Genomic DNA, 27,248 nt, shown 5'->3' with positions numbered 1-27,248 from the left:
CACCTGTAATCCCAGCCCTTTGGGAGACCAAGGCAGGAGGATCACAGGAGTTTGAGACCAGCTTGGGCAACAACAGTGAGACCTTGTCTCTACGAAAAATTTAAAAATTTGCCAGCCATAGTGGTGCTGCCTGTAGTCCCAGCTACTTGGAAAGTTGAGGCAGGAGGATTGCTTGAGCCCATTAAAGTCGAGGCTGCAGTAAGCTATGACTGTGCCACTGCACTCCAGCCTGGGTGACAGAGAGAAACCCTGTCTCAAAAAAATTGCCAGGCACGGTGGCTCACGCTTGTAATCCCAGCACTATGGGAGGCTGAGGTGGGTGAATCACCTGAAGTCAGGAGTGTCAGACCAGCCTGGCCAACGTGGTAAAACCTCATCTCTACTAAAAATACAAAGATTAGGCTGGGCGCGGTAGCTCACGTCTGTAATCCCAGCACTTTGGGAGGCCAAGGCAGGCGGATCACCTGAGGTCAGGAGTTAAAGCCCAGCCTTGCCAACATGGTGAAACCCTGTCTCTACTAAATATACAAAAATTAGCTGGGCATGGTGGCAGGCGCCTGTAATTCCAGCTACTTGGGAGGCTGAGGCAGGAGAATCGCTTCAACTCAGGAAGCAGAAGTCACAGTGAGCCGAGATCATACCATTGCACTCAGCCTGGGTGACAAGAGTGAAACTCCATCTCAAAAAAAAAAAAAAAATTTTAGCCGGCATGGTGGGATGTTGCCTGTAATCCTAGCTTTGGGATGCTAAGGCAGGAGAATTTTTTTTTTTTTTTTGGAGACGGAGTCTTGCCCTGTCACCCAGCGCCCAGGCTGGAGTGCAGTGGCATGATCTCGGCTCACTGCAACCTCCACCTCCCGGGTTCAAGCAATTATCCTGCCTCAGCCTCTTAGTACCTGGGATTACAGGTACGTGCCAGCATGCCCAGCTAATTTTTGTATTTTTAGTAGAGACGGGGTTTCACCATGTTGGCCAGGCTGGTCTCGAACTCCTGACCTTGTGATCTGCCCGCCTTGGCCACCCAAAGTGCTGAGATTACAGGTGTGAGCCACCACGCCCAGCTGGCAGGAAAATCCCTTGAACCTGGGAGGTGGAGGTTGCAGTGAGTGGAGATGGCGCCACTGCACTCCAGCCTGGGCAACAGAGTGGGACTCCATCTCAAAAATCAATAAATAAAATAATAATAACTGGGAAACTGGGTGTGGGGTATGTGGGAACTCTCTGTACTCTCTTTGCAATAAGTCTATAAATTTGTAAGTCTAAAACTATATAAAAAAGAAAAAAAAAAGAGATAAACAGTTGCCTGAGCCCTTCTGTGGCCACACAGCACTGGCAGGGCAGGCAGGAAGCAGCAGGGGGTGGAAAGGAAAGGGAGGCAGAAGAAGCAGGAGCTGCTTTATTTCAGAACAAGGTACAATAGGCCACACCTCTGTCCTGCACCTGGGAACCTTGGGCACGGATGAGCAGAGCAACCACAGGTCTGAAGAGACAGCAGAGGAAGCCTGAGCATGCTCCTCCCCTGTGCAGAGGGGCAGGCCGCCATCGCTGTGGTGTGGCTTCTTTCAGCTCCTCAGCTGTCCAGGGACTAGGGTATGAAGGGACGAGAAAACCAGGCCCAATATCCTCTAAAGTTAAGCTGAGGCAGGAGAGGGACACCCAAGGCGAGGATGACATGCCTTTCCTGTTGGCTGGAGAGCCAGTCTCGGGCCAGATTCTGGGGCCAACAGCAAAGGAAGGCCCAAAGTGAGGGCAGCGCAGAGATGAGGGGGCTCTCAGGGAGAACACCCAGGGTGGGAGCAACCACAGAAGCCCCCCGCTGTGTCCACTCTCCAATCATGCTGGCCTTCTTCTCCCCCTTGGACGTGACCAGACACACCCAGAGCTGCCTGCTCACAGTGCGTGTCCTGTGTTGGGGCAGTCTCAACTACTGGTCCCACAGAAGAATTCCTCAGGAAGCTCACTCAGGAGTCCATCCAGGTCATCTACAGAGAGGGGAATGATGGGTAGCCTTAGTGACAACATCAGGGTTCCGTATGACTCAGGTCCAAGTTTCTGCCCTTCAGGAGGGCCTGGGCCTGGTTGTATAGCTGGACAGGCAGCTCCTCCAGGCAGTGGTACCCATGCCAATGGGCCTGAGGCTGGCCTGACTTCAATCTTCCCTCTGCTCCCCCTGTACCCATATATGACAAAAGGCAGGGGCATAATCCCTGGGCCATTCTGATGAGGAAGAGAATTCCCCTGGGACTCACTGATTCCTCTCCTTCCATCCAGTCATAGTGCCAAACAGGAAGGCTTCAGAGGTCACCTAGTGCAACCCTCATTGGCTGAGGGAGAAAGAGGGCTGGGAAAAGCCATTAGATGTGTTCAGAGTTGCACAGTTCCTTAATTGGCTTCTCATCTGACAGTGGAAAGTATCACCCCCTTCCTCAAAGTGCCTGTGTTAGACTACAGTTCTCAGATGTGGTACTTATGTCTGAGAACTTGGACACAGCTGACCTCAATAATCCCTAGCAATATTGTTTACTAGCAGCAGCTAATACTGACTGAGTGCTTGCTGTGTGCCTCAATAACCATTCATAGGTAGGGCATCTCCGGGTAGCTCTTGTTATCAACCCCACTTTACCTGAAACAAGTTTTTAAGAGGTAAAACAACTTGCCCAAGGTGAGCATACTCAGGCTCCATCTGACACCAGAGCCACTGCTGCCAACTAGAAAACTCCTGCCTACTGGATGGGATCAGAAAACCCTGGGAGTAACTTAGATGTCTGTAAGCTACACCCAAGAGCCTAGCTCTTCATCTGGCAAGAGCACTCAGTAAATATCACTGCTGGAAGGAAGGACAAAAGTTAGTTTGGGGAGCATTCACAATTTCATTATGGCGACTGGCACTGTACCCAGGGAGGTAGGACTGGAATTTGCTTATAACAAAAAAAGTTCCCCTGCATTAACTACACCGTGATTGTCTAGAGAAACACGGTATGAAATGAAGGGGAATGGCAATCGGCTTGGGCTAGGAAACTAGGAATCAGGGTAAGAATCAAGAATCAGTATTTGGGCTGTGTGCGATGGCTCATGCCTATAATCGCAGCACTTTGGGAGGCTGAGGCAGGCGGATCACAAGGTCAGGAGATTGAGACCAGCCTGGCCAACACGGTGAAACCCCGTCTCTACTAAAAACACAAAAATTAGCCGGGTGTGGTGGCACGTGCCTGTAATCCCAGCTACTATGAGGCTGAGGCAGAATTGCTTGAACCAGGGAGGCAGAGGTTGCAGTGATCTGAGATCGCACCACTGCATTCTAGCCTGGGTGACAGGGCAAGACTCCGTCTCAAAAAAAAAAAAAAAAAAGAATAAGTATTTGTCTTCAGCACTGTTGGGCCACCATTAGTAGCTTCCTGCTCAAAGGTCTGTCCCTACACTGAAGATGTGACACCAGCCCATATATATATATATATATATATATATATATATATATTTTTTTTTTTTTTTTTTTTTTTTTTTTTTTGAGACGGGGTGGCTCTCTGTCGCCCAGGCTGGAGTGCAGTGGTGTGATCTCGGCTCACTGCAAGCTCCGCCTCCCGGGTTCACGCCAGTCTCCTGCCTCAGCCTCCCGAGTAGCTGGGACTACAGGTGCCCACCACCACGCCCAGCTAATTTTTTATATTTTTAGTAGAGACAGGGTTTCACCGTGTTAGCCAGGATGGTCTCGATATCCTGACCTCATGATCCACTTGCCTTGGCCTCCCAAAGTGCTGGGATTACAGGCGTGAGCCACTGCATTCAGCCCACCAGCCCTAATATTCTATAGTCAATTCTCTGTGACTACCAGCAACCTTCTGGCATTCTGGTGATGCCTTGGCTTGTCTCACAAAGAAAGAGTGCAAGCTCCCAGGCAATGCAAGATTCTAGGATAAGGGACATATGCTTTTTCACAAGATATAATGGCCTTTGTGGTTCATCCATTGGTATACTGTGAATTAGGTAGTGTGAGAACACCTATCTATAATTGTGGGTGGAAACCTACCCAGGGGCTGGGGCAAGACACTGAAGGGCACAAATTGTTCCAGTATAATAAAGAAAATAGTTACAATAAGAAAAGTTATACTAGAAATAGGACATAGAGATGACTGTATATGGATATTACCAATCATTAGTTTTTAGTACTAATCTCTGCATTATCATTGTAACCGAGAAAAAACCAACCAGAAGTGAGCAGAAGACAAGAGTGAAAGTCCTCTGTCACACCCTGATAAGGGCCGCTTGAGGACACCTTGGTCTAGCAATAGCTCCAGTGCCTGGGAAGGCACCCGTTACTTAGTAGACCTCGGTCTTGCCGTAGCTCCAGTGCCTGGGAAGGCACCCGTTACTTAGTAGACCTCGGTCTTGCGGTAGCTCCAGTGCCTGGGAAGGCACCCGTTACTTAGTAGACCTCGGTCTTGCGGTAGCACCAGTGCCTGGGAAGGCACCCGTTACTTAGTAGACCTCGGTCTTGCGGTAGCACCAGTGCCTGGGAAGGCACCCGTTACTTAGTAGACCTCGGTCTTGCGGTAGCACCAGTGCCTGGGAAGGCACTGGTTACTTAGTAGACCTCGGTCTTGTGGTAGCACCAGTGCCTGGGAAGGCACCTGTTACTTAAGCAGACTGGGAAAGGGAGTCTCCCTTTCCTTGGGGGAGTTAGAGAACACTCTGCTCCACCAGCTTTTGTGGGAGGCCTGACATTAGCCAGGCCTGCCCGCAGTCATCCAGAGGCTTAAACTTCTCCTTGTGGTGCTGTGCTTCAGTGGGCACGCTCCTTGTCCACTTTATGTTCCGCCTGCAAACCTGGTTCTTCTTTTTTTTTGAGACGGGAGTCTCGCTCTGTCACCCAGGCTGGAGTGCAGTGGCCGGATCTCAGCTCACTGCAAGTTCCGCCTCCCGGGTTTACGCCATTCTCCTGCCTCAGCCTCCCAAGTAGCTGGGACTACAGGCGCTCGCCACCTCGCCCGGCTAGTTTTTTGTATTTTTTAGTAGAGACAGGGTTTCACCGTGTTAGCCAGGATGGTCTCGATCTCCTGACCTTGTGATCCACCCGTCTCGGCCTCCCAAAGTGCTGGGATTACAGGCTTGAGCCACCGCGCCCGGCCCCTGGTTCTTCTTTTAAGTTCTTGGAAGATAGCAGTAGCGAATCAGTGAAAGTATTAAAGTCTTTAGGCCGGGACCCTACATCTGGCACCCAACTCTTGTCTTCTGGTCACTTCTCACAATGTCTCTTCAGCTCCTGACTCTGTATTGGCTGGTCCTTTTCTTGGTTACAATGATAATGCAGAGATTAGTACTAAAAACTAACGATTGGTAATATCCATATATAATCATATCTATATCCTATTTCTAGTATAACTTTTCTTATTCTATTTTCTTTATTATACTGGAACAGTTTGTGCCTTCAGTCTCTTGCCTTGGCACCTGGGTAGGTTTCTGCCCACAAATAATCCTGTAAACTTTGGGGCCAGACAGGATTGAATTTTTGGAATTGAAAAGCTAAAGACCAGGCTGGGCGTGGTAGGTCATGCCTCTAATCCCAGTACCCTGGCAGGCAGAGACAGAAGGATCACTTGAGCCCCAGGAGTTCGAGACCAGCCTCGGCAACATGGCAAAACTGTCTCTACAAAAAATTTAAAAATTGCTGGGCATAGTGGCACATGCCTGTAGTCCCAGCTACTTGGGAGGCTAAGATGGGAGGGCTGCTTGAGCCTGCGAGGCTGAGGCTACGGTGAGCCGTGTTCATAACACTACACTCCAGCCTGGGCAACAGAATGAGACCTGTCTCAAAAATTAAAATAAAAATAAAAGAAGCTAAAACTAGATCATGAATGGTGTTAGTTTCACCTGGGTGATGTTGCCTCCTGAGGAAGCAGCTGGCCCAACCACAAGGGGTCTGCATTTGGGCCTCTCTGGTTTGTAGCCTGGTTCTCCCAAAAACCACGTGGACGTCTGACTCCTCAGCACTCCTCTAAGGTTAGTCAGGATGGGAAATCTGCCTCTGTGGTCCAGTCGTCAGCCCACGGAGGACTCAGAGTGTGGCACAAAGATAGCACCTGTCCATCTGGACAGGGGATGGTGATATTTCCTCCTTGTGGCTGATGGCACATAACCTGAAAATGGGGGAAACCTGTGGATGACGCTTTGTTTTATGCGGCCCCATCACACTGTTAATGAGTTTGTGGCCTGCAGCCTTGTCAAACAAGACACTCTATCTGATTTCTGTAAAATTATATAAGATCCAAAGATTCATGGAAAGAGGAACAAGATGTAGCCAGGAAGATTCTGGTTCAGCTATTCAACAGGAAATTGAACCTCTCTTGCTCCCAGATGGGCTGACTGCCTTACCTGCTTCTGGGAGTTCTTCCTCAGGGCACGCCTCTGCCTCTAGTTTCTGTGCTGTTCTGAAGACTTCCTCGGGCTTTGCAGCCACATCATGCTGGAAGCTCCCTGAATCCTGGGGACAGAGGATCTGGTTACCAATGCCTGTGACCCTGAAATCCCTTCAGGTGGCATCATCTCTACCCAGACAACCTCAAAGGAACAGTGGGGGGCTCAGGAAAGAAACATGATGGGGCCAGGTGTGGTGGCTCACACCTGTAATCCCAGCACTTTGGGAGGCCAAGGCCAGTGAATCATTTGAGGTCAGGAGTTCGAGACCAGCCTGGCCAACATGGTGAAACCACGTCTCTACTGAAAATACAAAAACAGAGCCGGGCATAGTGGTGCGCGCCTGTAATCCTAGCTACTCGGGAGGCTGAGGCATGAGAATCGCTTGAATCCAGGAGGCAGAGGTTGCAGTGAACCGATATCGTGTCACTGCACTCCAACCTGGGTAACAGAGTGAGACCCTCTCTGCAAAAAGAAAGAAAGAAAGAAATATGATGGAAGAGTATATGACGGAAGAGTATGGCAGGGGCCAGCCACCCAGGCCCATGCTGAAGAGAGGGAGCTGAAACACCAAACACCCAAAGCAGCAGATAATAAAACAAAACAAAAAAAAAACCTCTTTTGGCTGATTTTCTTTTCTAGTTCTGTTGGTATCTGATGTTTTAGGGATTCTATATAACTAGAGCAGACAGTGAAGAGGTCATTCAGAAATACATTGAGTTAACCTGAGATTTAAAATTAGCTGTTAACAATCCCCAAAGGAATATATAGCTAATATATGGGCAGGTAAGTAAAACTGATAATTAAGGCCAGGCACGGTGGCTGATACCTGTAATCCCAGCACTTTGGGAGGCCAAGGCAGGAGGATCACTTGAGGTTGGGAGTTTGAGAGTAGCCTGGCCAATATGGTAAAACCCCATCTCTACTAAAAATACAAAAACTAGGCCAGGCGTGGTGGCTCACGCCTGTAATCCCAACACTTTGGGAGGCCAAGGCAGGCAGATCACAAGGTCAGGAGTTCGAGACCAGCCTGACCAACATAGTGAAATCCGTCTCTACTAAAAATACAAAAATTAGGCCGGGCGCGGTGGCTCAAGCCTGTAATCCCAGCACTTTGGGAGGCCGAGACGGGCGGATCACGAGGTCAGGAGATCGAGACCATCCTGGCTAACACGGCGAAACCCCGTCTCTACTAAAAAATACAAAAAACTAGCCGGGCGAGGTGGCGGGCGCCTGTAGTCCCAGCTACTCGGGAGGCTCAGGCAGGAGAATGGTCTAAACCCGGGAGGCGGAGCTTGCAGTGAGCTGAGATCCGGCCACTGCACCCCAGCCTGGGCGACAGAGCAAGACTCTGTCTCAAAAAAAAAAAAAAAAAAAAAAACAAAAATTAGCCAGGTGTGGTGGCGTGCACCTGTAATCCCAGCTACTCAGGAGGCTGAGGCAGGAGAATCACTAGAACCCAGGAGGTGAAGTTGCAGTGAGCTGAGAACACACCACTGCACTCCAGCCTGGGTGACAGAGTGAGACTCCATCTCAAAAAACTAAACAAATACTGGTAATTAAATGGTTAGCCATGCTTAGCCCTAGGAAATAGGAGTGGGAAAGGCTGGGATCCATTTTTCGCTTATTCTGTGCTATTTTCATTTATTTCTTCTTTTTTTTTTTTTTTTTTTCTGAGACACGGTCTCGCTCTGTTGCCCAGGCTGGAGTGCAGTGGCACGATCTCGGCTCACTGCAAGCTCCGCCTCCCGAGTTGAGGCCATTCTCCTACCTCAGCCTCCCAAGTAGCTGGGACTACAGGTGCACACCACCATGCCCAGCTAATTTTTTTGTATTTTTAGTAGAGACAGGGTTTCACCATGTTAGCCAGGATGGTCTCGATCTCCTGACCTTGTGATCCACCCGCCTCGGTCTCCCAAAGTGTTGAGATTACAGGCATGAGCCACCACGCCCAGCCTATTTTGATTTATTTCAATGAGTATAGATAATTTGAAATTTAAAAGAAAAATAGGCCGAGCACAGTGGCTTATGCCTATAATCCCAGCACTATGGGAGGCCGAGGCAGGCCGATCAACTGAGGTCAGGAGTTCAGGACCAATCTGGCCAATATGGCGAAACTGTCTCTACTAAAAATATAAAAACAATTAGCTAGGCATGGTGGCATGTGCCTGTAGTCCTAGCTGTTTGGGAGGCTGAGCTGGGAGAATCACTTGAATCTGGAAGGCAGAGGTTGCAGTGAGCCAAGGTCACGCCGCTGCACCTTGGCCTGGGTGACAGAGCAAAACTCTGTCTCAAAAAAAAAAAAAAAAAAAAAAAAGGCCAGGCGCGGTGGCTCAAGCCTGTAATCCCAGCCCTTTGGGAGGCCGAGACGGGTGGATCACGAGGTCAGGAGATCGAGACCATCCTGGCTAACACGGTGAAACCCCGTCTCTACTAAAAAATACAAAAAACTAGCCGGGTGAGTTGGCGGGCGCCTGTAATCCCAGCTACTCGGGAGGCTGAGGCAGGAGAATGGCGTAAACCCGGGAGGCGGAGCTTGCAGTGAGCTGAGATCCGGCCACTGCACTCCAGCCCGGGTGACAGAGCGAGACTCTGTCTCAAAAAAACAAAACAAAACAAAACAAAAAAAAAAGAAAAAGAAAGGGTTTGGAAGTGGGGAGATTTAGAGAAAATGGAGGGGCTAAGGGGAAAGATGAGGAAAATGGAAGTGGAAAGTTGGAGCTTAGATGAAAACCTCTAAGGTGACTAGAGGTCATCAAGTCAAACGTACCACAGATGAAGCAACAGCAAGGGAAGCGACAGGACTTGCCCAAGGTCACAGTACACGTTTTCAGTACACAAGATCCCAGGAAGGTGGTGGGGGCGGGGCATGTCAAGCCCAGGCTCTGCACTCTTACCCTGGAGTGCATCTGCCTGGAAGCCCATGCTCACCTCCCATAAATGCCAAATGCTTGTCTCAGTTCCTAAAGAGGATGTCCCCACCAGTGTTCTGTGCAGCTTTCCCCTAACTTAGCAGAGGCAGACGCCAAGAGGGAAGACACAGAGCAGGTGCTGGCTCACCTGACAGGCCACTTGTAGCTCACTGTTCTCCACACTGCCACCTGTAGCAGATCTGACCCTCAGTCATTTACTGCCGCCACCCCCTGGGGGGCCCTCTACTTGGTTAGTTCTCAAGTGACTCCTATCCTCTCAGATGTTCAAGCCTGCCATCAGATGCTCAGGGATCACCAAGAAGCCAGCTGCTCCTCTAGGTATTGTTACTGAGCCATCTGCCAGGCGGCCAGATGAGGGATAGGAGATGGTCCTGTCCCCAAAGATACCTTTTCACCTCAGAGCACCTGCTCCCCAGGGTGGAAGAGAGGAAGAAATCAGAAGATCCAGGCAGAAGGAGGGCCCTACCAGTCCCCTGTTCCATCCTGCTCCTCTTTTTTTTTTTTTTTTTTTTTTTTTTTTTTTTTTTTTGAGACGGAGTCTCGCTCTGTCGCCCAGGCTGGAGTGCAGTGGCCGGATCTCAGCTCACTGCAAGCTCCGCCTCCCGGGTTTACGCCATTCTCCTGCCTCAGCCTCCCGAGTAGCTGGGACTACAGGCGCCCGCCACCTCGCCCGGCTAGTTTTTTTGGTATTTTTAGTAGAGACGGGGTTTCACCATGTTAGCCAGGATGGTCTCGATCTCCTGACCTTGTGATCCGCCCATCTCGGCCTCCCAAAGTGCTGGTATTACAGGCTTGAGCCACCGCGCCCGGCCCATCCTGCTCCTCTTACCTTGGGAAAGGGCTGAGATGGCTTGAGGAAGCTCCCATCCCCAGAATCCAGGCTGTAAATATGGACCAGGTTGTTGGGTGTCACGTTGAGGTAGTGATTTCGAAGTGAAGGAGAAAACACTCCAATCTAGAGTCAAGGAAAGGGAAGGTCAGTGTCCTGATGGAGCACTGGGAGCAGATGGCCACCTGGCTCCCACCTGCTTTTCACTTGGTGTCCTCTGCCTAGTCTTGGTGCCAGAGAACCATTTGCCACACTCTCCCCTCAACACAACCCTCCATCCCCATCCACCTTGAAGAATGGGAGCCAGCTCAAGGGCTGCAGGCCTTCCCTCAGCTCCTCAAGCCAGGGCCTAGCAATGGTTCAGCTACTCCATGCCTGGTGTTGTAGAGGAAGGCAGCCAGACAGGTAAGGAGACAGACACTGGGGGCTCTATCCAGGTGGCAGTGGTGTAGACAGCTGCTCCCCATACCTGCTTCAGCAGCAGCACTGAGCCAGGCTTCAGCTCATTCTGGCGCGTCTCCAGCAGCAACCTGTGCACTGTCCCCTGCATCTCTCCTGCAAATACCACATGGCTCATCAGTCTCGGGGTCAAGGGCAGCACAGCAACTGGTATGGGCCCTGGCTGGGAAGTGGGCTGCTCGCTGCCTCAGTTTTCCTGTCTGCAAAGGGAGAGGGTGATTCCTCCTCATTTCCTGTCCTCAATGGAGCCCACTCATCAGACAATCTAGGACCTAATTCCTTACCTGTGGGGTCCTTGAAAACCACACTGGCGTCCATTGTGCTCCGAGTCAGGGACTTGATCATCACTGCCATATTGGGAACCTTGTTCCTAGGAAGCTGCTTCAGGGCTGCCTGTTTACAAGGAGAGGCATATGCTGAGCCTTCTATGGCCCACCTGTGACTTCCCAGGTCTCCAAGTGTGCCAGGGAAACCGGGGGTAGGAGGGGTCAGAGTATAGTTATAGTGATGATCTTCTTGTGGAGGACAAAGAGGTATCCCATCTCTCTCTCTGGCAGACCTAGAGCTGGGAGGTCCTTCATTTCTCTCCCCTGCCTCCTTTCTTTTTTGTTTGGGTTTTTTATTTTTATTTATTTTATTTATTTTTAAATTTTTGGGTTTTTTTTCTTTTGAGACAGAGTTTCGCTCTTTTGCCCAGGCTGGAGTGCAGTGGCGCAATCTCGGCTCACTGCAACCTCCGCCTTCTGGTTTCAAGCGATTCTCCTGCCTCAGGCTCCCGAGTAGCTGGGATTACAGGTGCCCGCCACCACGCCCAGCTGATTTTATTTTTAGTAGAGATGGGGTTTCACCATGTTGGCCAGGCTTGTCTTGAACTCCTGACCTCGTGATCCACCCGCCTCGGCCTCCCAAAGTGCTGAGATTACAGGCATGAGCCACTGCACCCGGCCTATTTTTTTATTTTTGAGATGAAGTCTTGCTCTGTCGCCCAGGCTGGAGTACAGTTGTACGACCTTGGCTCACTGCAACCTCCGCCTCCGGGTTCAAGTGATTCTCCAGCCTCAGCCTCCCGAATAGCTGGAATTACAGGCTTGTGCCACCATGCCTGGCTAATTTTTGTATTTTCAGTAAAGATGGGGTTTCACCATGTTGGCCAGGCTGGTCTCGAACTCCTGACCTCAACTGATCTGCCCGCCTCACCCTCCCAAAGTGCTGGGATTACAGGCATGAGCCACCGCGCCCGGCTTATTTTTTTATTTTTGAGATGGAGTCTCACTCTGTCGCCCAGGCTGGAGTACCGTGGCGCGACCTTGGCTCACTGCAACCTCCGCCTCTGGGTTCAAGCTATTCTCCAGCCTCAGCCTCCCGAGTAGTTGGAATTACAGGCGTGTGCCACCAAGCCTGGCTAATTTTTGTATTTTCAGTAGAGATGGGGTTTCCCCATGTTGGCCAGGCTGGTCTCGAACTCCTGACCTCAAGTAATCCGCCCGCCTCAGCCTCCCAAAGTGCTGGGATTACAGGCGTGACCCAACCCGCCTGGCCTGTTTTTTGGGTTTTTTTTTGAGACGGAGTTTCACTCTTGTTGCCCAGGCTGGAGTGCAATGGTGCATCTTGGCTCACCGCAACCTCTGCCTTCCAGGTTCAAGCAATTCTCCTGCATCAGCCTCCCGAGTAGGTGGGATTACAGGCATGTGCCAACATGCCCGGCTAATTTTGTATTTTTAGTAGAGACAGAGTTTCTCCAGGTTGGTCAGGCTGGTCTTGAACTCCTGACCTCAGGTGATCCGTCCGCCTTGACCTCCTAAGATTATAGGTGTGAGCCACCATGCCCAGCCTTGGGTTTTTTTTAATGGAGACAAGGTCTCGCTCTATTGCCCAGGCTGGAGTGCAGTGGCATGATCATAGTTCACTGTAGCCTAAACCTCCTAAGATCAAGTAATCCTCTGGCCTCAGCCTCCCTAGTAGCTGGGACTATAAGGCATGCGCCACCACATCCAGCTAATTCATTTTTTTTTTTTTTGTATTTTTTTGTAGAGACAGGGTCTTGCTTTGTTGCCCAGCCTGGTTTCGAACTCCTGACCTTTGTGATCCTTCCACCTCGGCCTCCCAAAATGCTGGGATTACAGGTATGAGCCACTGCATCCAGCACTTTCGTTTATATATGTTTACACAGTGTTCCATCATAGCAGTCACAGGCAGGGATATGTTGGCACAAGTACTGGCATGTCTCTGCACAACCCTTAACCACTGGGGAGATTTGAGGGTGGCAGTGTGCTCACCCCACCCCATCCAGGGCCTGGAAGTGCAGAAGCATGCCATAACCCACACTCTCCTTCCACCTGGGCCCAATCCTATGGATGACAGTGAAAAGGTAGGTAAGTGGAAGATACAACCAAAGGGACTTTGTGCTGCTGCTCGTATAGGGTACGAGGGAGCAAACAGCTCCTTCCTAAGGTGGAGTAGGGCAGTAGGTCAGATAGAGGGATAAAAACGGTCTTTCCTATGGGTCTCAGCACCCAGAATCCTTACCTTGCGCAGCACCATGACAATGCTGTAGGTACAGAGGAAGCAGTTAGGGTCTCTCTCATCCAGGCCTAGCGCAGATTTCATGGTCAGCCAGGGCCCTCGCCCAAAATCCTCCTCCATGGATGCCTGGGAACTAGCAACAATCTGGTACCACAGAGCAGAGGGGGAGCCTGTATGAATAGGTCTACCTTGCTACAGACTGTTGATTGAAACAGGGTGGGCCAGGCGCGGTGGCTCAAGCCTGTAATCCCAGCACTTTGGGAGGCAGAGATGGGCGGATCATGAGGTCAGGAGATCGAGACCATCCTGGCTAATACGGTGAAACCCGTCTCTACTAAAAAATACAAAAAAAACTAGCCGGGCGAAGTGGCGGGTGCCTGTAGTCCCAGCTACTCGGGAGGCTGAGGCAGGAGAATGGCGTGAACCCGAGAGGAGGAGCTTGCAGTGAGCTGAGATCCGGCCACTGCACTCCAGCCTGGGTGACAGAGCAAGACTCCGTCTCAAAAAAAAAAAAAAAAGAGAAACAGGGTGGAAGGGTGAGAGAGGAAAGGCAAATCCCCTCGGAAAAACTGTAGTACAATGGCCACAGTCTCTCCTCTCATTTATCTCCAAGGCCAGAAAATGGCATGTGAAATCTTTTTTTTTTTTTTTTTGAGACAGTCTCGCTTTGCCACCCAGGCTGGAGTGTTCACTGCAACCTCTGCCTCCCGGGTTCACGCCATTCTCCGTCCTCAGCCTCCCGAGTAGCTCGGACTACAGGCGCCTGCCACCATGCCTGGCTAATTTTTTGTATTTTTAGTAGAGATGGGATTTCACCATTCACAGGATGGTCTCGATCTCCTGACCTTGTGATCCGCCTGCCTCGGCCTCCCAAAGTGATGGGATTACAGGCATGAGTCACCGCACCCGGCCTCTTTATTTTATTTTATTTTTTTTTGAGACGGAGTCTCGCTCTGTCGCCCAGGCTGGAGTTGCAGTGGCCGGATCTCAGCTCACTGCAAGCTCCACCTCCCGGGTTTACGCCATTCTCCTGCCTCAGCCTCCCGAGTAGCTGGGACTACAGGCGCCCGCCACCTCGCCCAGCTAAGTTTTTGTATTTTTTAGTAGAGACGGGGTTTCACCGTGTCAGCCAGGATGGTCTCGATCTCCTGACCTCGTGATCCGCCCGTCTCGGCCTCCCAAAGTGCTGGGATTACAGGCTTGAGCCACCGCGCCCGGCCTTTATTTTTTCTTTTTCTTTTTTTTTCTGATTGTTTTGGCATTTGAAGCATGTGAAAATCTTGTTGCATATCACAGCTTTCATTCAGCAGATACTCTTTTTTTTTCCTTTTTAAAATCAGGTCCTATCTGCAAGACTAGGTACGAAAAACAAATTTTTAATAAAATCAGCTCCTGGGCCAGGCACAGTGGCTCACACCTGTTATCCCAGCACTTTGGGAGGCCGAGGCGGGTGGATCACCTGAAAACAAGAGTTCGAGACCAGCCTAGCCAACATGGTGAAACCTCCCCTCTACTAAAAATACAAAAATTGGCTGGGCACAGTGGGTAACACCTGTAATCCCAGCACTTTGGGAGGCTGAGGCGGGCAGATCACGAGGTCAGGAGATGGAGAGTATCCTAGCTAACATGGTAAAACCCCGTCTCTACTAAAAATACAAAAGTTAGCCGGGCATGGTGGCACGCGCCTGTAGTCCCAGTTACTCGGGAGGCTGAGGCAGGAGAATAGCTTGCACCCAGGAGGTGGAGGTTGCAGTGAGCCGAGATCACGCCACTGCACTCCAGCCTGGGCGACAGAGCGAGAATCTGTCTCAAAAAAATTAAAATAACATAAAATAAATAAATAAGTAAATAAAATAAAATATAAAATATAAAATAAAATAAATAAAATTAAATTAAAAAATAAAATAAAATAAAATCAGTTCCTGACTTTAACTTCATTGAAGCAGAAGGCTATCCAAGCTTATTTTTTGTAACAGACTCAAAAAGTCTTAGGGATAGGGATCCACCGCATATATTTATAGGCTTCCAGAGTGGCTTAGCCATTTTGAAACCAGTCATATTTTATTTGGGATGCTTCTAGCTTTAACAATTAACCTTCTTACATTAATACATGCTTCGAATCCAGAGAGTATTTGTTGCTTTGGATCTGAAACGGACTGGCGGATCTGTGGAGCTACAGCAGAGAAAAAATACTGGGGAGAATTAAAAGCAAAACTGGGTTTGAGGGCAGAGCAGGTCAACCAGAACCCCAAGGAGGAGGGAAGCTGGGTCTCACCCACCAAAAGGAACCCAGCAAAGGCAAGAGAAGGCAGATCCCTCCTAGCTCAGTTGTCAGAAACCTGAGAGGAAGGGCTCCTGAGACACAATCTCATACTACTTATCACAGTCTCCTCCCCTGGGGGAAGCTGGAGCTAGCTGGGCCTTTATTTCTTAGATGGGAAAGAAGGCTGGACCCATGGCACCAGATAATACCTACCTGGCACCAGGACAGGCTTCGCTTAATGCCAGTAAAATTGCTGCCTCCCCCAACTACCTGCCTCAAACGCCTTTTAGTGTGTGACACCAGCAAACAGGCCTAGCAGCATCAGCTCTTGATGTTTAACTCCTGAAACACACGGGGATGCCCCTCACTCTCAAATCACACCCAGAAAGTTAACACTTGCATAAGTTACCTCTGTCTGGAATTTAGCCAGAGCACCATGGGTCGGAGTTTGGGGTGTGGAAACCATGATGTCCTCCAGACTTCTCCCACTCTGCTAAGAGGGGAGAGAAGGAGAAGGTGAGAGCAAGCTCAGCAACTGTTATTTACAAGTACAGCTTTTTGTCTGGATTACATAATGAGTTCAGGAAATGATCAGAGACAATTAACACATATTACATCTCTCCTAACAAAGTCTCAGGAGCCTCTTTGGCAGCTCAAAAAAGATACTTTGGGGGTTGGTTTGGAAATGTGAGGAAGCTGGAGCTAGCCCAGGCGCGAAAACCAGGGCTGCCTGAAGGGGGCAGTGACCCAAATAGAGAGGCCTGGCCGGGCGCCTGGTGGCTCATGCCTGTAATCCCAGCACTTTGGGAGGCTGAGGCAGGTGGATCACCTGAGGTCAGGAGTTCGAGACCGGACTGGCCAACATGGAGAAACCCTGTCTCTACCAAAAATACAAAAATTAGCCAGGCGTGGTGGCGCATGCCTGTAATTCCAGCTACTCGGGAGGCTGAGGCAGGAGAATCACCTGAAGCCGGGGAGCAGAGGTTGCAGTGAGCCAAGATTATGCCACTGCACTCCAGCCTGGGTGACAGAGCAAGACTCTGTCTCAAAAAGAAAAAGAAAAATTGAGAAGCCTGTGATGAGCAAAGGGGCAGCTTTCCCCAGTCCTAACCCTTTCCTCCAGGAAGATCCAGCCCAGGAGGAACACAGACGGCCTCTTTGGATGTCTGCTAACGTGCTAGGGCAGAGCAAGTAACAGGCAGAAATTGTTTCAAACACCCTTAAAATGGGAGGAAGAGGGCATACCTATCACAACCAGTCCAGATCCTCAGAGTCCAATTATCTGGGATCTGATCCAAGACTAGTTTAATCCAAGTCTCACCAGGGCTGTCTCGTTTTCAGCCCCAGCTTCCCCACACCTGCCACAATGAACTGTTCTGTGGATCTGAATGCACCTTGCTCTTCTGCCTCTGTGCCTTTACATATGCTCTTCCCTGCCTTCCCACTGCCAGAACATCCACAGAGCACAGCTCCCGCTCCGCCACACACCTGTTAATCTCCTACTCATCCATCCAAAGCCCACTCAGCAAGCCTAAGGCAGAGCCAGTGTCTCCCCAGCACCCAGGGAATGACCCCTATTCACACTGTGCACTTTGTGCATGTTTGTTTGTTTGCATCTGTTTCTTCCATTTCACTGTAAGCTCTTTAGGACAGGAACTATTTATTTTAATCTCTGTATTCTCAGTTCCAAGCAAATTGTTCAACACATAAGAAGTCCTTAAATGCACGTGATAAATGACGAGTTGATGGGTGCTGACGAGTTGATGGGTGCAGCACACCAACATGGCACAAGTATACATATGTAACAAACCTGCATGTTGTGCACATGTACCCTAGAACTTAAAGTATAATAAAAAACAATGCACATGAATGACTTCCTGCCCTAGTACACACCTGTAGTCCCAGCTATATGGGAGGCTGAGGCAGGAGAATGGCTTGAGCCCAGTTTACGACCAGCCTGAGCAACATAGCCAGTCTCTAATTCTTAAAAAAAAGGAAAAGAGGGTCAGGCGTGGTGGCTCACGCCTGCAATCCCAGCATTTTGGGAGGCCGAGGCAGGCAGATCACTTGAGGTCAGGAGTTCAAGACCAGCCTGGCCAATATGGTGAAACTCTGTCTCTACTAAAAATACAAAAATTAGCCAGGCATGGTGGCGGGGGCCTGTAGTCCGCTATTCAAGAGGCTGAGGCAGAAGAATCGCTTAAACCCAGGAGGCAGAGGTTTTAGTGAACTGAGATCGCGCCACTGCACTCCAGCCTGGGCGTCGCAGCAAGACTCCATCTCAAAAACAGAAAAAAAAGGAAAAGAAAATTATGATGTCCTCAGAGCCTTAAGCACTTCTTTCACGGTGGATTTTCTAGCATTCAATTCTTCCCTTTTATTTCTCCTATAGCTTTGAAAAGCCTCTCTGCACTTCCTTCCTTCCTTCCCTGCAGGAGGGAAGATATGCTAGGGCTGGACAATGCTGGAACCCTGCTTCTCTCCCTTGCCCCCCAAATCCTAGAAAGTCAGCTCACTCACCTGGTGAGGCAGGATTCCAGCTGGGCCGGGGAAACGGCGAGTTTTGGCTCGGGTGGAGGGATGAGTGGGCTGCTGGGGTGTCCGGCTGGCAGCAGTGACCAGCTGCACCAGGTGGTTGGTGACTATGGGTGCCTGCAGAGCTCCCTGAGGACCCAGGGAGGAATGGGGACCTTTTGGGGTACCAACAGGAGACTCAATAGAAGACAGTGGAGCTTGGGGATGTAAGGGTATCCGAGGAAATAATCCAGAACTAGTCCTTGAGGGAGTAGAACAGCTTGAGTTGGGAGTTCGAGGTCTGTGTAAATGAGCTTTGCCACTTAACCAGGAACTGGGAGACTGGAATGGCTGACAAGGGAAACGATTTTGAGGGCTGCTCTGAATGGTCCCTTTAGCAGCTTGGAGAGGCTGAAGTGCTTGAACAGGGGGGCCTTGTGGACAGATTTTCCAGTGGAGTTGCTGAGTGGGAACTGTTAAGGCAGTTGGAACAGGAAGGTGACCCGCAGCACCAGGTCTCAAGGGGGGTCGTGGAGTCCTACATTGGATGACAGGATCTAGAGAGTCATCCTGGGCTGACATGATGCCCGTTGTGTGGGTGGCAGGCATGGGCTCCTTCTGGCAAGATCCACTCAGATCAACTAACCAGGCCTTTTTAACCAATACTGAACCCTCCCACTGCTGGGCAGGCAGGATTGGTGTGGCCTCACTGCTGACTCCACATTCCAGCTCCATGCCAGGCTCCTCCAACTCCATGCTTGCCAGGACTTTATCAAAGTCGTCTTGTTCAGGCCCCTCAAAGCCACCAACTTGCTGCTGTTGGCTCTCAAAGGTGAGTAGGGGGTGTAGGGCTGAGGATTGAGGTCTTGCTGGCTCTCTGAGCACTTCTGTCACTGTCACTCTTCTCTGATTGCCAATCCAGCTGCTGGAAGTAGAGACAGGCCTTAGGGGAGCTGTTCCTATGCATGATGGACGGCTGTCGGCACTGGGCATGCTGGAGGTAGGGAGGCAGAGGTCCAGGTCTGGCAGGCCCAAAGCCTCTGAGGGAGCAGTGGGGTGTAACGGCAGCAGCCTGGAGGACTGTGCCTGCACAGTCTCCTGTGGCCTAGAAGAGACAGGTCTCAGACGCCCAGCATTCACAGGCAGTGAGCCAGCAAACCGGTTCTCTGCATCCTCCACAGCAGACAAGAAATCCTACAAGGAAGCAGAGATGGTAGGTCTTGGCATCTGGAAATCAAGAACCCCTCTGCTTTTACTGTTCAGGAACATAGCATGTATGTTTGTGTGTAGACACTTGAAAGAAACCAAAGCATGAGGGTCGGGCATGGTGGCTTATGCCTGTAATCCCAGCACTTTGGGAGGCCAAAGTAGGAGGATCACTTGAGGTCAGGAGTTCGAGACCAGCCAGTCCAACATGGCGAAACCTTGTCTCTACTAAAAATAAAAAAATGAGCTGGGCATGGGGGTGCACACCTGTAATTCTAGCTACTCAGGAGGCTGAGGTAGGAGAATCGCTTAAATTTGAGAGGCAGAGGTTGGCAGTGAGCCGAGATCGTGCCACTGCACTCCAGCCTGGGTGACAGAGTAAGACTATCTCAAAAAAAAAAAAGAAAGAAAGAAAGAAAAATAAAAATAAACCAAAGCATGAAAGGCAATGGTGGTTTTTCTGTCTCTTACCACCTCTGACCTCACCCATGGGCCTACACAAGGCTCTATCAAAAACACTCCAATCTAAGGCTAAGTCTTCAGGTAGCTTCTCTTTCTTCAGTCTTCATGGGTGGGGAGACGGGCAGTTAGAGGAGGACAGCAGGAGAAGCAAATGTTCCAGGGCACCAAGAAGTCAGACAAATCACCCTAGGTCACACAACAACCATCTCAACGAGACCACTTTCTGATGTCTGGCCTGTTATCTAAACAGGGATCTATCCAGCTGGTCATGCTGCCTGTCCTTAGCTCACTCTTCATCCCCAATACGCACTCGTGTGCTCTCTCTCTCTCTCACACACACACACACACACACACCACAGAGATAGCTACCCTTCAGTAAGCCAGAGAGGCCTTGGAGCCAGCAAAAAAGGCAGAAGTTAAATATAGCTTTTCAGGCAAGTTAAATAAAGTATGGATTCCAGTTGGGAAGCAAGGTGAGATTGACACCTTCAAGAGCAACAGACCTGTTCTGAGGGTGGTTTTGAGTCAGAACTGCTGATTTAACTGACAGGAGGGTCCCCACCACCCTCACCCTCTGCTGCCGCACTGGATTGTCTGGGCTAGAGAAAGGCTTTTTCCTGCTTTGTGCATTATTAAGTGAGTCTCATACTCAGGCAGGACCACCATAGAACTCAACAATAATAATAATGACCAGAACTATAGCAGTAATAAAATCCTGATGACTCTGGAGGTTGATGATCTTTTTTCTCTCAAAGAGCTCACTCTCAGACATGATGTCATCTGCTTTAGGAAGGGGGAAGGGACTGATCTGCCATTTTCAGGGAACAGAAACTTCAGCTGTCAGAGTCCTTTACTAGAGGAAAGTAAATTACTTGCCTAGCAGTCCCATCATCACCTGGTAAGACCCAAGAGGGTCATTTTAACAGTCACCTTTTCAGCCTGTAATCACACATCTCCAAAGCTGAAAGATAAAGACAAGGACACATCTCCTTGACAAAACGGCAGTTGTGAATTATTTGTAAAAACAAAAATCAGGACGGGCCTGCTGGCTCACACCTGTAATCCTAGCACTTTGGGAGGCCTAGGCAGAAGGATCACTTGAGTCAGGAATTCGAGACCAGCCTGGGCAACTTAGTAAGACCCTGCCTCTACAAAAAAAATAAAAATTAGCTGCGCATGGCAGCACACACCTGTAGGCCCAGCTACTGAGGAGGCTGAGGTGGGAGGATCACTTATGCCTGGGAGGTCGAGGTTGCAGTGAGCCGTGATTGTGCCACTGCACTCCAGCCTGGGTGACAGAAAGAAATCTTGTCTCCAAATAAAGAAAGAAGTTCACATACTGGGGGCTGCCACAGGCAGGGAGGTGGAGAGCACCAGGAAGAATAGCTAATGCATGCTGGGCTTATTACCTAGGTGATGCGATGATCTGTGCAGCAAACCACCATGGCACATGTTTACCTATGTAACAAACCTGCACATGTACCCCTGAACTTAAAATAAATGTTGAAGAAAAGAAAAAAAAGAATTATCCCTGGCTGGGTCATTCCCAGAAATTCCGATTTAATTGGTGTGTGGTAGGGCCTAGACAAGGGTAATTCTAATGTGTGAGCTTTGGATCTAGTCGCACCCCCTATTTTGTGATTAGACAGAGGGAAAGGAAGAAATCTGAGACAGAAGAGCATCCCTCATATTGCAGAAGAGAAAACAGAAGACTAGAGAATAAAGTAACTTGCCCTGATTCACATAGCCAATTGCTGACCCCTGGCCTCCTGCTCTCCAGTAACTATGCTGTCTGTTACATGGTTCTGGCTCTACATACACTGCCTTTCCCACCACAAATATGTTATCACCAAGGTGAATTAAATCAGCTAGATGACACATCTTCCAGGAAAGAGCCCTTATAAATGAAAGGTATGACAATTAGGCGACTCATCTCTCTGGTTTTTTGTTTCTAAGACACTTAAGTAGGTTGTTTACATTTCTCATCACTTCTCAGCATCTCACAGGCAAAAACATACACATATCAACTAAAAGGAGGCTGGTACAGGCTACTCCAAGATGTTCTGAACCTGAGTGTTTATATTTTAAGACTTTATCTGCCACCTCTGATCACCAACACTTCCCTACCTCATCTTCAAACTCCTCTTCCACAGCAAACAGCTTCTGCAAACTGCACGCCTGAAAAGAAAACAAACCAACTGGGGTTGAGAAATACCATTTGCAAGCACATTCTGTCCTCACTCTGCTTCTTCCCAGCACTAACAATACCATCAGGTATATTGTTTTTTGTTTGTTTTTGCAACGGCTGGGAAAGGACTAACGAATGAGAAGAAACGGCATTTTGTTAAAGACTTAAATGATCTAGGCCGGGCGTGGTGGCTCACGCCTGTAATCCCAGCACTTGGGGAGGCTGAGGCAGGTGGATCTCCTGAGGTCAGGCCTGGCCAACATGAAGAAACCTCGTCTCTACTAAAAATACAAAAGTTAACTGGGCATGGTGGCTCATGCCTGTAATCCCAGCTACTTGGGAGGCTGAGACAGGAGAATTGCTTGAACCCGGGAGGCGGAGCTTGCACTCCAGCCTGGGCAACAGAGTGAGTCTGTATTAAAACAAAAAAAAAAAAAGACCTAAGTGTTCTAAAAAACTTACTTAGCTGTGTGTAGTGGCTCATTCCTGCAGTCCCAGGTACTTGGGAGGCTAAGGTGGCTGGATCCCTAGAGTCCAGGAGTTTGAGGCTAGCCTAGGCAACATAGTGAAACCCACTTCTTAGAAAAAGATTAAAACACTTTCTGCTAGGCACGGTGGCTCATGCCTACAATCCCAACACTTTGGGAGGCTAAGGCTGGTGAATCATCTGAGGTCAGGAGTTCGAGACCAGCCTGACTAACATGGTGAAACCCCATCTCTACTAAAAATACAAAATTAGGCCAGGCGTGGTGGCTCACGCCTGTAATCCTAGAACTTTGGGAGGCTGAGGTGGGGGCAGATCACAAGGTCAGAAGTTCGAGACTAGCCTGGCCAACATATTGAAACCCTGTCTCTACTAAAAATACAAAAAATTAGCTGAGCATGGTGGTGGGCACCTGTAATCCCAGCTACTCAGGAGGCTGAGGCAGGAGAATCTCTTGAACTGGGAGGTAGAGGTTGCAGTGAGCCGAGATCACGCCATTGCACTCCAGCATGGGCGACAGGGTGAGACTGTCTCAAAAAAAAAATTAAAAAATTAGCTGGGCCTGGTGGAGCAAGCCTATAATCTCAGCTACTTGGGAGGCTGAGGCAGGATAATTGCTTGAACCCGGGAGGTAGAGGTTGCAGTGAGCCAAGATTGTGCCACTGCACTCCAGCCTGGGTGACAGAGACTCTCTTAAAAAAAAAAAAAAAATGGCCGGGTGCGGTGGCTCAAGCCTGTAATCCCAGCACTTTGGGAGGCCGAGACGGGTGGATCACGAGGTCAGGAGATCGAGACCATCCTGGCTAACACAGTGAAACCCCGTCTCTACTAAAAAATACAAAAAAAATAGCCGGGCAAGGTGGCGGGCGCCTGTAGTCCCAGCTACTCGGGAGGCTCAGGCAGGAGAATGGCGCAAACCCGGGAGGCGGAGCTTGCAGTGAGCTGAGATCCGGCCAGTGCACTCCAGCCTGGGCGACAGCGCAAGACTCTGTCTCAATAAAAAAAAAAAAAAAAAAAGATTAAAACACTTTCTTGTAACATAATCCACTCAGAACCATCTACACCAATCCTGGAAGGAAAGAAAGGGGACAAAGGGAAGGCTGCCTAGGGGAGCAATGGCAGTTCTCCAGGACTATGCACATGGGCGTAAACATTTTGTTTTTGTCTTTTTAGACAGGGTCTTGCCCTGTTGCCCAGGCTGGAGTGCAATGGCGAGATCATAGCTCACTGCAGCCTCAATCTCCTAGGCTCAAGTGACCATCCCACCTCAACCTCCTTCGCAACTGGGACTACAGGTGTCCGCCACCATGCTTAGCTAATTTTCTTTTTTTTTTTTTTCCTTCTTGCTCTGTTACCCAGGCTGGAGTGCAGCAGCATGATCTCAGCTCACTGCAACCTCCACCTCTCCGGTTCAAGCAATTCTTCTGCTTCAGCCTCTCGAGTAGCTGGGATTACAGGTCAAGCCACAATGTCTGGCTAATTTTTTTGTATTTTTAGTTGAGACAGGGTTTCACCATGTTGGCCAGGCTAGTCTTGAACTCCTGACCTTGTGATCTGCCCGCCTTGGCCTCCCAAAGTGCTGGGATTATAGGTGTGAGCCACTGCGCCCAGCCTAATTTTTAAATTTTTGTAGATATAGGGCCTCACTATGTTGCCCAGGCTCGTCTTGAACTCCTGGGCTCAAGTGATCCTCCCACTGTGGCCTCCAAAGTGCTGGGATTATAGGTATCAGCCACAGGCTGTGCGTTGTGGCTCACTCCTGTAATCCCAGCACTTTGAGAGGCCGAGGCGGGTGCAGCACCTGAGGCCAGGAGTTCAAGAGCAGCCTGGCCAACAAAGTGAAACCTCATCTCTACTAAAAATAGAAATAAATTAGCGGGGGTGGTGGTGCCCGCCTGTAATCCCAGCTTGTTGGGAGTCTGAGGCAGGAGAATTGCTTGAACCTGGGAGGTTGAGGTTGCAGTGAGCGGAGATCGCACCACCGCACTCCAGCCTGGGCCACAGAGTGAGACTCTGTCTCAAAAAAGCAAACAAGCAAACAAACAAAAGTAGGTGTCAGTCGCGGCACCTGGCTTGGGCCTAAGGATTTTGCAATATCCCAAAGGTTTCCCCTGACGAATCTAATGTCAAACATGAGAGAAACTACCATAAATCCAAACACATCCGCAGTGGCATTGTTTCTGGAAATGAAGCCAGTAGTTTCCCTATCTAATCCAAGGCCCAAAAACTAGGGTCCCAGGAGAGTAGGATACCCCAGCCCACGGTTCCTTCTTTCTAGCCAGCAGGGCTGCTGCAGCCAGCTCCAGACGAGTGTCAAACCCAGAGCAGAGGTGGTGCCTAATCCCAGATACCAGAGCCGCAGGAACTACAGCTGGCGATACAGTTCCCAAGACTCTAAGGGTCAGAGAGAAAGGGGTGGAGGGGAGGCGGCGGTTGCAGTGAGCCGAGATCGCGCCACTGGACTCCAGCCTGAGCGGCAGAACGAGACTTCGTCCAAAAAAAAAGTGGAACGGGTGGGGCGGAGAGGGGAAAGGGATGGACCCAAGCGGTAGTGATGTCTGAGCGCACTGGAAAAGGAGGTTTCCCAGGAGAGTAGGAAGGCAACAGGAGGGAAACTGAGGCCCAGGGGAGAAGAATGCTTTCTCAGGGTCTCCGGCGCGTCCATGACAAGCCCTGCCGAGACCCCAGGTCTCCCGACTCCCCCGAACCTCCATCCAGACCCCGGTCCTGCAGCTCGCCCGGGCGAGGGGCTGGAACCCCACCAGCAGTTCCAGAGGTCAGGGGGGCCCTGCGGCCCGCCGACCCCCAGGCTGGGCGCGGCATTACCATGGCGACGGCGGGTGGGCCTCGGCGGGAAAGTTGGCCCGGCACCCCGAGTCCGGAGAGTCGCCGGGGCCTCGGATACGACCCAGGTGGAAGTCTAGGACTCCGAGGGACAGTGCTCCCAGGGTGGGGTCAGAGGGCAGCGTCTCTGCGATGTAGGGAAAGTCGCCGGAAGACTGGGGGCAGCGCCTCAGACCTCATTCGAAGACGCCGCCACTCGGGCGTCTCCGCCTTCTTAAAGGGGCGGGCATATTTATTCCCCGCCGACACAAAGGTCCTTCTCGCTCTACTCTTCCGCTCTGGTCTTAAAGGGGAAATGGATGGGCTCTCGGTCGCCCCCAAGCGGCTCCTCGGCCCAGTCGGCTGGTTCAGCACTGATTCAGGTGAGATCAGGCCGGGGGAAATCTGGGCCCCATGACGCCGAAATCTGGGCCCCATGACGCCTAATCCTGACCCCGCTCCTTTCTTTTCCTTTCTTTTTTTTTTTTTTTTTTTTGAAACTGAATCTCGTTCTGTCGCCCAGGCTGGAGTGCAGTGGCGCGATCTCGGCTCACTGCAACCTCCGCCTCTTGGGTTTAATTGATTCTCCTGCTTCAGCCTCCCAAGTAGCTGGTATTGCAGGCGCCCGTCACCACGCCCAGCTAACTTTCCTATTTTTAGTAAAGACGGGGTTTTACCATGTTGGCCAGGCTGGTCTCGAACTCCTGACCTCAAATGATCCACCTACCTCGGCCTCCCAAAGTGCTAGGATTACAGGCGTGAGCCATTGCACCCGGCCTGGTTTCTTTCTAACATGCAAATGGATCCTATTTTTCCACTGAAAAGTTCTTCAATCCTTCCCAGTCACTGGAGGATGACATATAAAATCCCCAGGACCTGCAGCGCTCTGGCCTCTGCCTCCCTGCTTTATCTGGTCTCCCAACCAATCAGCATCCCAGTCAGCACCAATCCCTTTCCACACCACTTTTTTTTTTTTTGTCTGAGACAGAGTCTGGCTGTTGCCCAGGCTGGGGCGCAATGGCTTGATCTCGGCTCACCGCAACCTCCGCCTCCCGGGTACAAACGATTCTCCTGCCTCAGCCTCCCAAGTAGCTGGGATTACAGGTATGAACCACCGCGCCCCGGCCTCCCTGCTGGACTTAGTACTCCTTCAGAGCAAGACGGTGACTTTTCACCTTTGTAAACCAGCATGTGGCACATCGAAGACACTCGGAAAATGAGTTTGTTTTTGTTTTGAGACTGAGTCTTACTTACTCCCTTACCCAGGCTGGAGTGCAGTGGCACAATCATGGCACACTGCAGCCTCCACCTCTTGGGCTCAAGCAATCCTCCCACCTCAGCCTCCTGAGTAGCTGGGAACACAGGCACACACCACTAAGATAACTTTTTTTTTTTTTGAGATGGAGTCTCACACTGTCGCCTGGGCTGGAGTGCAGTGGCATGGTCTTGGCTCACTGCAACCTGCGCCTCTCAGGTTCAAGCAATTCTCCCACCTCAGCCTCTCAAATAGCTAGGATTACAGGCGTGTGCCACCATGCCCGGAAAATTTTTGTATTTTTGGTAGAGACAGGGTTTCACCATGTTGGCCAGGCTGGTCTCGAACTCCTGACCTCAGGTAATCCACCCGCCTCAGCCTCCCAAAGTGCTGGGATTACAGATGTGAGCCACCACGCCCAGCCACGCCCGGCTAATTTTTTGTATTTTTAGTAGAGACAGAGTTTCACTATGTTGCCCAGGCTGGTCTCGAACACATGACCTCGTGATCCACCCGCCTTGGCCTCCCAAAGTGCTGGGATTACAGTCGTCAGCTACTGCGCCCGGCCTAAACCCAGCTAATTTTTTTATGTTTATATTTTGTAGAGATGAAGGCTCCCTGTGTTGCCCAGGCTGGACAAGTGTTTGTTGAATGACTTGATGCCATTTGTCAGGAGGGAGTGTGAATGGCTGGGCAACTCAATGCTCACTTCCACAAATACCTGCAACTGCTAGGTGAGGAGCCCCATCCTCTTAGGTGCAAAGGAGGACAGATCTGGCATGTGTCTGTGTGTGTGTTTCTGTGTTTAAGTTTGGAGATAGCCTGCTGCATTAACTATGGAGTCAGATAAATCTTGGTTTATATTTGACTCTGTTGCTAACTGACTGTGTGACCTTGAGTA

The 27,248-nt window shown here is 50.3% G+C and overlaps 1 protein-coding gene across 7 annotated transcripts; it reads right to left on the bottom strand.

Annotated features, from left to right (window-relative positions):
- Positions 1-1,381: 1,381 nt before the first annotated feature.
- On the bottom strand, positions 1,382-25,373 carry HROB (homologous recombination factor with OB-fold). Of its 7 annotated transcripts, none has more exons than XR_013406896.1 (10): positions 25,096-25,329; positions 21,725-21,775; positions 17,936-19,123; positions 15,825-15,908; positions 13,156-13,296; positions 10,914-11,022; positions 10,640-10,829; positions 10,171-10,296; positions 6,367-6,475; positions 1,382-1,982 (listed from the first exon to the last, which is right to left on the bottom strand). XR_013406896.1 is itself a non-coding variant. In XM_015119838.3 (10 exons), exons 1-10 carry the CDS (start codon positions 25,096-25,098, stop codon positions 1,921-1,923), a joined length of 1,959 nt encoding a protein of 652 aa, XP_014975324.2. In that variant the 5' UTR covers positions 25,099-25,337; the 3' UTR covers positions 1,382-1,920. The 7 variants fall into 7 exon arrangements, 6 of the variants coding, with proteins under 6 accessions (XP_014975324.2, XP_028692398.2, XP_077828107.1 ...); XM_015119838.3 differs by having other exon boundaries at positions 10,640-10,725; positions 25,096-25,337; XM_028836565.2 differs by having other exon boundaries at positions 10,640-10,725; positions 15,825-15,905; positions 25,096-25,335.
- Between the last annotated feature and the right edge of the window lie 1,875 nt (positions 25,374-27,248).

The sequence above is a fragment of the Macaca mulatta genome, chromosome 16 (genome assembly GCF_049350105.2).
Source record: "Macaca mulatta isolate MMU2019108-1 chromosome 16, T2T-MMU8v2.0, whole genome shotgun sequence".
Lineage (NCBI taxonomy): Eukaryota > Metazoa > Chordata > Mammalia > Primates > Cercopithecidae > Macaca > Macaca mulatta.
This window is presented reverse-complemented; position numbering and strand designations above follow the sequence as displayed.

Bases quoted from the DNA above. Each gene is read 5' to 3' on its own strand.
- HROB (XM_015119838.3), bottom strand. The intron at 19,124-21,724 runs GTAGGGAAGTGT...GCTTCCTTGTAG, and splicing joins AAGAGGAGTTTGAAGATGAG to GATTTCTTGTCTGCTGTGGA. The intron at 10,726-10,913 runs GTAAGGAATTAG...TGGTATTTGCAG, and splicing joins GGTTTTCAAGGACCCCACAG to GAGAGATGCAGGGGACAGTG.